Source organism: Chroicocephalus ridibundus, chromosome 2 (genome assembly GCF_963924245.1).
Source record: "Chroicocephalus ridibundus chromosome 2, bChrRid1.1, whole genome shotgun sequence".
Classification (NCBI taxonomy): Eukaryota; Metazoa; Chordata; class Aves; order Charadriiformes; family Laridae; genus Chroicocephalus; species Chroicocephalus ridibundus.
In genome coordinates this window covers 129,051,996-129,061,627 of record NC_086285.1, presented here as the reverse complement: position 1 = coordinate 129,061,627, position 9,632 = coordinate 129,051,996, and the positions used below count along the sequence as shown (strand labels likewise).

The 9,632-nt window shown below is 37.9% G+C and overlaps 1 protein-coding gene across 1 annotated transcript in view; it reads right to left on the bottom strand.

Moving 5' to 3' along the window:
- Window positions 1–605: 605 nt before the first annotated feature.
- The window catches only part of RAB2A (RAB2A, member RAS oncogene family), a 48,120-nt gene continuing 39,093 nt past the window's right edge, over window positions 606–9,632 (bottom strand). Inside the window, exons 8-9 of the mRNA XM_063326924.1 lie at window positions 3,162–3,230; window positions 606–910 (exon numbers count right to left, since the gene is read on the bottom strand). Coding sequence (XP_063182994.1) covers window positions 815–910; window positions 3,162–3,230 — 165 coding nt within the window. The 3' untranslated portion in view covers window positions 606–814. The remainder of the gene's footprint in view (window positions 911–3,161; window positions 3,231–9,632) is intronic.

The window sequence follows — 9,632 nt, the reverse complement described above, 5'->3', positions numbered from 1 at the left end:
TAGTATTCATTAAGGCAAACAGCTAATCCATTTCTGAAGAGGTGCTGTGGAAATTGTGGACAAACAGCAAACATTTGGCATTAAAATAGATAGCACATATGTAGCCTCTAGTAATATACATTAAGCGTTTCTCTTGGACTTCAGTATAATGACAGGGGAGGATGAACATGCTAACAATGTCAAAAAGGCTTAAAATTTAGCGTCCAAGCAATTTCTATTAATGCTTCTGTAGTTCTCAAGCTCTAAGTAGTATAGAATTTATGCAAATGCATTAAAGAATTCTAGCTTGGCAAGTACACCCAAGCAGGTTATTAAACTATATATACAGAAAGTGATAAATACAGAATTAAAAGAGTCCTTCCGCTTCTCTTTTTAGCCTTGAAAATTGACAAAAAACTTGAGGACAGCTCTACAATATTAAACATTAGGTAACCGCAGGAGCTGGGAAACCTAACTACACAAACTGATTAAAATACTCAGATGACTTTGTAGTGTTTAATACAATTCAGTTCGTAGTCAAGGGCACAAGACAACATTTAACAAAAATAATCACATCAATTGACCTAGAAATCAAATGTAAATAGATATGAATACAATCTCCAAAATCTGTCTTTAAGTGAACATTAACCATTTATTCAAAGTTATACAAGAATTTGAAGGATAAAGTCTTCTTCTGCAACAGGAAACCGACTTACAAGTTTCATGTCTCGGTTGAATCGAAGTGGAGGCGAGCGGGGCAGGGGGAGGGAGGGAGGGAGGGGTGAACAAACAAGTTAGTAAGCCCCAGCCAGGCAGCTAGAAAGTAAAAACAGGCTCAACAGCAGCCTCCTCCAGCTTGTTGTCCTCCCTGATTGCCTGCAAGCGTTGCATTAGTAGCAGCATGTTGAGGGCCAATTTTTATGCCGTTTGCCTGAAATGAAGTTGAAAACACAGCACAATTACTTTACACCACCAATACACTTGAAAAGCTTTGTTTTAAAAATATCATACAGCAAGTTCTAATGTAGGCAATAAATAAAGCAAAGTTTATATATATACACATATATTTTTAGTAACACACCCTTAGCAATTAAATATAATTTAAAGGAATTTAAATTTATCTCCATGTTAAACTCCGTACCTTGAACTCCTAACACAAAAACACAGAGCAAGAATTGTATGAGTACTACTTGGCTTTAAAAATACATAGCATTTGCTAGGAACGTATAACCTCTCCCCTCTCACCAAAACATCCATTAGTTTAATAGTTTAATATAAAACTTTTCCTCTCTAGACAGCATTTCTTTCTGTGTTGAATCAGCTGTAGAGGCTAAGGGCATACGAGTGTTCTGTGTCATCAATAATTTCTATGATCCCGAAAGACATGGCTACTTGCCAAGAACCCACACACAGCGTAGCTCTTTCATTCATCAAAATCACACTTATATCTTAACCCTCACTCCCTCAAGTGGATTTTACCTAAAAATACAGCACTTTGAGAAAAGTAATACAGTAGCTTCAGAAATTAAGCTCTTAAGGAAACTTTGCGTCACAGTAAATCTCAGATTTATAGTGCTTGGCAGTTGTTCTGCAACAGTAGTAGCCTTGGGGTTTCTGGCACTAGCTCAGTATTGACAGCAGCTGATGTGGTTTCTTTTCGCTCTTTGACTCCTCTTTAATAAAAAGCATGCCCTATGGCTCATTGGTTTTGCCCCCTCTGGGCTGATAGCAACTTCTTGAGGAATCAAGGAGCCAGACTTGGCATAAAGCCAAATAAATAGCACGGACTGTTGGCTCTTGACAGCATATTGCAATCAAAGCTCCATAAGGCACAGTAAAGCAGTCAGCTACTATATGAAACTCGACAGATACAATGAGCATGCTTTTTTCAGACACGCTGATTACTGTCCAATTTATATTGCACTACTGCGTGCATCTTCTCTAGCAAAAACATTAAAGAAAATTAAGTTTTTCCATCACTAAACTGAATTTTAAAAGTGTTTCACCAAAACACTGTACACACAGACTTTCCAGTCAGAATTAGTGTCTTTGAAGGATTTCTATTCAAGTCCTATTTAGCTACAGGCTTCCTAATGCAAATACTTTGCATACTATTGAAGTTTCTCATTATTTCCTCTCTAAAGTCATAACATTTTTAATAGTCTAAATTTTCTCAAGTTGAAATGGTGAAGCTATTTAATTGAGTCCTGCCAATTCCCTCATGGCTCTTTGAACAATTCTGTGAGGACCATCACGCTTTACGAGAAGCCTCAGGCTGACAGTCCCAGACAGAGGATGCACCTATTCACAGAACAGATACAGAGCAGAGAGTGGCAGTGCAGATTTTCACATGTGGTTTCACTAAGCACCTCAGCAGTGATGTTTAGGGACTTGCAGGATAAAAAACTTGGGCACCAGAAAGGACCGATCAATTCACACTATCAAATTTAAACTTTTTTTACATAAAAAGTCACACCACACAACTGTTAACCAAGAGTTTATGAGATCCTAACATTTCTGTATGATCATAATATTTCTATTTGCTACCATTGAATTTGAATCTGCTTTTTCATGGCCATGACCCTCTCTCCTAACCACTCAAGATTTTCAACAGCACAATCATTTCAAAATCGCAGACAGACACTGTAGGTCTTTCTAGGCTGTTGCATTACAAAAGTGCTCCCTGCTCCACCTCCCCACTCCCACCCCAAACAAGCAAAGAGACAGGCCCTGATAATCTGTAATTTCAGTAATGTGCACAGGCAAAATGGCTAATCTTTTATTCCCTACAGAATCCAGCCACCCAAACCAGGAACATTTCAAAAGTCTTTTATGTAACTCTCAAAGCAATCCCTCCCCTACACTGGACAGCTCATGGAGTGCATCTGGCATATCAACATGGTCCCCCATTTACATAGTGGAAAATTATCTTTGAAAACAGATGACACCATATGGAGAAGTGGATGAAAGTGGATTTTCTTCTCTTTTGGGGATTTATATTATTTTGTGATGCTTCATGGATGGATAGGGTCACTTATTTTAATCCATTTTTATCACAATGGCAGACAATTCTATATCCAAATGGAACAGAAATATTTTACTGTCCAGCCTTCTAGGGAAGGTGAATTTTGTACATTTAAAAAACCAACCAAACAAAAAGTGTTCGGAATACTAAAAGTTACCTCATTATTAATGTCAAAAACTCCTTCCTGGATTTTCTCGTAGATCGACTTTGCAGTGTTAATAAATGCCTAAAACAGAAGGAAAAAAACCACAATGAATGCGACATCCTTTTGTGTAAGATGCACTAATTGGAGTCCAATCTCATGTGCAATTGTTTCAGTGAGACTTTTCTTCCTGACCTCAGCAGGAACAGGTATGACAACAGCATCCTGTAACCTTCCCTGAAGTAGCAATGGATCACATGCTGTTTACAAAAACAGTGGCATTTTCATAACATCTGTATTCTACAATCTGTTGTCCAGTAATTACAGGGAAAAAGTGGTTTTTAAGATATATAAATTACTTTTAAATTATTTATTTCTGACCCTTATGGATAGATTGTGTGGCAGATGGTTTCCCCTACCCTTAATATCTTTGTAATAGGCCACTCTAGATTAGAGTGCTTAGCAACATAAAACCACAGGGTACTTACAATGATGATGTAAGGATGCTGTCTGCTGGATGAAACCTTATGCTATCATTTAATATTCACCTAATTTTAAGAACGTATTCTCTTTAATTAATCTTGCACACGATAGACAACAGACATCTTAATAGCAGAAAGGAGAGGCCCCAGGTTTTATTATGATTTCTGAAAATCTATTGTTTTAATTCAAAGAAAAGACTTTGACATGCAGGTCTGAAAAAGTGAACGATATAAATGTTTTTGCTTAAAGTTCACAATCGATGATCACATTTTTCATCTCATTTAACTTTATAGGTTAAGCAATGCCTAAAATAATGTGTAACTTAAGAGGTGATTAACAACAGCTAATGATTACAGTCAGTATCAAACATACAGTTCTTTTTGTTTCAAAATACTAACACCACGCAATCACACAAGATATGCTATCTTCTGCACAAGCCTATTACAACAAATACAGATCTAATTCAAATATAAAAAAGTAAACAGGGTTCATGGAGAGGAACAAATCATACCTTTCCTCATTTCTACACTGGAAGCATTTGACTGCTGAACTTGCCACCAGAGCTTTGTTTCCTAATTAACAGGACTGATATGTTTTCACCTTTAAAGGCCTTACAGCTCCCCAGAGTAATCAATCTACTGCAGCTCAATTACTGCACCAAGCACACACCGCAGCCAGTGAAGGAGACTTGAACGACTGCGGCAGGAGCGGAAAGATATGAATATGCATAAACTCTAAGTGGGTGATCGAATCATCACAGAGGGTCATGAGAATTTGCAGCAAAATAATGAGAAGAATTAATCATTGCAGATTCACAAGGCACTTAGGAAGTGAGTTCGTTTTTCAAACACACGTTAGAGTTGAGGAGAAAAATTGGCTTTGGCCAACCACAAATTGATTCAAATTCCTCAGAAATTCGAGTTTTCAATGTTAAAAAAAATATAATTTAAACTTACCTCGGTTTCTGATAACACACTAATTATTGTAATGGCCTCATACATGGGCCTACTGAAAGCTGTAAGTCAAAAACTTTGGAAATTCACACAGCTGGAATCTGTAAGGATACTTGCTTGCTTCTATTTCAGTGGGACATTAAACAGAACTTGAAGTCTTAAAAATGTGTTATGATAACTTCATGTAAACAAGCACTTAACAATTGGCACTTCTAACAATTCTAGAAGATGTTGGCCAAGTACGCCTAGGCTCTTAGGATTAGTTTCATGAGAATTGCATTAGGTATCTAAGAATTACTTTAGACCAACAAAACTAGCATTTTAACAGACTACAAACTCCAAACTAACACAACTGAGTATAAAATATCTTCTGGATGTTACACTCAAGAACAGATCACAGGAACGCATCTATCCTCACAAAAAAAAAAAAAAAGTAGAATGCTCTGGAAAATAGAGTGTCATTTGACAACACTCAGCCCCCCCCTTCAACACAGTTATTACACATGTACTGTAGAAAGCAAAGGCGCATACTGAGTTCAGTACAGTCTACTTTAATATTAAACACATTGCCTAAGAAACCGTTGAGCTGAAAAATCCAAAAACTCCATTCATCTCAGTTCTATCATTTCAGTTGTATTGAAAAAGACATACTCTCGCTACCACATTCACGTCAGTGATTCTGGTGCACCACGTATTAGCGTTAAAACAGCATGTATTGTTATTTTGTATGGCAAAATGCCAGGCTGCACTGGGTCCTATATATATATATGTATGTATGTAATTCCTATTTGAAAACAATGGTTTGACAAGAATATAGCACATAATAGATCCACCTCATGTTTTCTTCACTTGGTATGGATTCTGAAAAATTACTACTAATCAGCCATGAAAAGAGACTTGCATCCCTTGAGACTTCCATTTGTTTCTTGCATCCGTGTATTTCAAGTTAGCTTATGCTTTGAAGCATAAGTAGACTCAAAATAACCACCTGAGAACTTCACTGAAAACAGCAGCCTACTCACTTTAAGAACATCATATCAGATTTTGGCATGGCATGCTAGTGCCCCAATTAGCAAGGACAAGAAGGTGAATTCGGTATAATTGATGACTTCTAAAAATCTCCTTTTATACTACATATTCTAACTCTTATCTGGAACATGCAGTATACTATAAACTCTCAATTATTTATGGGCAGTTTATCCTATTTGCAGATTAACTGAGCCATGGATGCAGACAGACAAGAACGGTTTCCCCTCAAATCCAGTTTGAATTTTGGATTTATTAGACCATGTGCAGGGGCCTGCAAGAACACAGCTGTAGCACTTCACACGCCAACTTGGATCCAGGTGCAGTTTAGCCACTTCCACACAAGACCTCGACCAGTAAGCCCACATGGACTCTGCTGGCTGCCGACCAAGCCTACTGCGGTTGCACTGTACATTCCCATAACGCTGCCGTTACTAAAGCACCACACAAAGATACTGGAGGCACCTCCACCCCAAATCAGCTCAGGTCCAGGTTTATTTTTGCCAGCCCAGAAGCAGCAGTAACAGATTTGATCTGGATTTATATGCAGTCACCTGAAATATGGCAAGGCCCTAGTACACAGGACCTCCATTACTCCTAAAAGGGAGAAAGAGAAAGACTTTTACGAAAACAGTATGTTGGACTTCCAAATATAGAAGTTGTAGACTAGATTTCAGGAAAATTAAATATCTACATTTAATGTTTAACTTTTGGTTTTAATCTCTCTAAATCAGAAATTACTGTTGCTTTATGCATGAGACTACTGAATGCATCAGTACCACAGCATTAAAAAAAAAAAAAAGGTTGTATACAAGTTTTTCAGTGATTTGTTTTAATGTAAAATGTTTTTCAATTGTGTTCCCATTATAACTAGGTTCTCAAATAATAGTAATACCCTGCTGAGGAAAACTACATTACTGTACAAGTGGAAAAGCGAGTCTTGTAAGATGTGATCTGCCTATTGTGTCACACTTGCACCTACCACAAAGCTAACAAAGGAGGTCTGAGTCACAATATACCAGCATAATATCACTTTAGATGATTTGTGTAAGGAGTTTCCTAGATCATATTGCTACGTGGGAATCAAGAAGTCAAGTCTCACAGCGCTCACCTCAAAAAAACCCAAAACCCAAATAACCCAAAAACCCAACTACCAAACAGTACAGATGCTGCATTTAGGATAAATTAATCCTAAAAAAAACTGCACATAGAATTAAATCAACTTCGACGTCCATTTTATCACACAAAGTAAACAAGTAATGTAGATTTACTACCTTTGGGACAAAAAAAAAGGAAGAATGAATTCTATAACTGGTAAAAACAATGCAGAAAGTAAGGCAATAAGTTCCTGATACCTCTCTTATGGAAATCGCATATAGGAGTAATAATAAACTAAGGGCACAAGAACGGCAAGCTATAGAACAGCTACATTTAATTTTCACTTGGCAGATGTCAATAACCTCACTTCTTCTCAGAAAGCTAATACTATGACAAGTACCTCAGGACTTAGCTACAAGCTGAACGTAACAGGAAAAACTTGTAAATGAATCACTGATACTTTTCAAAACTCAGATTTTACAAGTTCACCTTTGCTTAAAATCACAATGTATCAGGTTCTGTGCAGCCAGCTCGTGTAACATGCTGCCCTCTGGTGGCAATATTAAACCGAAATTTAGTACTTTAAAATACAAATTAGGCAGTCATTATTTCTGGATGCTTTCATACAGTTATATGAGGAATGCTTAAAGGTTAAAAATCTTACAAATTCTAAAGCACGATGCTCACCTCTCTGGTGAGCCAACACCTAGAATTTCCTCCTCCTTCCCAATTTCCTATCTTATCTTTAAGCAGTAAGAGACAATATAGTTAGATTTCTCTAGTACTAAAGAATGTCTTTGCAAACAGTAACAACATGGAGCAGAAATGGATTTACCCCTAGAGCATTCACCATCCTAGTGTATAAGCAGTGCTAGATGGCCACTTAATAGAGCGAGATCCCGAAGTTCTGAGCAGCTGTTTTATGCACAGTAAGACAACACTTTCCACAACTAAACGATCCTTCAGAAAAGAAGCCTAGGACACTGAACAGGCTACAGAGGGGTCAATTATCAAGCAGTAGGAAGATGTGATATAATGAATCTGTACCCCCAAAAGCACCCCAACACATCTGTAGCCTTATATGTGAAGTAAAAGTGCACAGGCACAAAACAGAACTTGACAGCAATTTGTTGACATGTACACCAACTGAAGTGCAGTCTTTCTGACAAACTTAGTGGGAAGATGCACGTTGGTAGAGCTCCAAGTGTCTTGAGAAGTGCTGTAGTTGCTGCTGAACAGTTACAAAGGACAGAGCACCTGAGGGGAAAAAAAAAGATAAAACCCCAGAAGTAAGGATCCCTCTCTCCAGCAGGATCTACAGCTCAGCAGGCAGCCATATCATACTTTTCATGCTCTTCTATGAAGCCTGAAATCCTTGTTTAACTAACTTTTTATCTGATTATGCCTTGGGATGCCCAGAAGTCAAGAACTGTGGCAGAGCCCGTGCTCCTTACTGCACAGCTGGGGCACAGTCCAAGGGTTTGCCACGAGGTAAGAGCGGTGAAATCTTCACTGGCACCAGGTGTTCTGCCCCTTCTCTCTTGCACAGCTGAGCAGACATGAGCTTCACCTCTCTATTTATTCATAGGGGAAACTGGCTAAAGTGCCAGCTTCATACAGCTGAGAGGTCACAGAACTAAGATTTCAAGGAATTTGAAGGAATACTGGTTTTGATACAAGTTAAGATAAACTCAATGCGTTTTGGCTTTGTGGGGTTTTTTGTTTGTTTTTTTGTTTGTTTATTTTTTTTACTAGAAACCCTGCTCTTTCACAAGTTCCAGTCAGATTACATCTTGTGTATCACTTCAGAATATTACAAAGGCCATCTTCCTTCCCTTATCTGTGACCAAGTAGTCCACTATTGAAGCTACAGGGGTTTTGAATATTCATCATCCATTTAAGCAAAAGTATGAAAGAAGCTGCCTGAAGAGAAAATTAAGTTACAGCTGAAACAAACCCACTGAATGGCCATCCAGCTATGTGTAGCAGAAGTGCTCCATTGCTCAGTCAAAACCATTAGTCTATTCAGATTTAATCCTAAATAATGATTCCATTATTGCATTCTATTTATGTGCAGACAACTTGGAATAACAAAGACAATACTCTTAGGATGAATGCTTGCCATAGGGCTATGTAATCCCCTCCATATGGGAAACAACTTACTAAAACTAACTCCCATACCAGTACAACTCAACTGAGATCAGCTTCTGAACAGTGATGGTGCCTAGTACTGGTATGACCAGCATCCAGAAAATTCTCTCACTTAAAGTTTATCACATGAATCATTACTAAAAGTGGCAGTCCCGAGTGCAAGAAGAATGCATGAAGTTATTCCAGCTTCTCAAATACAGCTAGGTATCTCTACTTCTTGAGATCAGTGCATGTAAATGGATTCAAACGAATGATATTCCGGGGACACAAAGATAAGTGCTGTGTGCTGCAGGAGACTGCACAGTCACCCTGAGTTTATGCAAGTGATTCTATTCTGCCTCTAAAAGCATTAGGCACTGCCCAAGCAGAAAGCACTCAGCACGCTCTGAACTGCACGTGTCGGGTAAGACTACAATTAACTCATATACAGTTGTTGAGCTACTGATGAAAAATGAAATGTGATAAAATTCCTAATGCCTCTTGCAAATGAGAAAAAAATTTTTTAAGTATTACATGTAGTCTTAATGCAAAGTGGGAAAGTAACTGATGTGATTAAAACAAGTGCAAACATGACTTAGGAGCATACAAGTAAAAAGCCTACTGATAGGCACCACTGTGCTTTCTTAGAAAAAAAGAAAATCAACATAGGCGACACTGAATTCTGCAAACAGTACTTCAGAGCGTACATCCCCATCCACAATTCAAGAAAGTAGAACAGATATGATAACGAAGATTCTAAAAGTTAACACTAGATTCCTTTCACCGTGAATTAAAA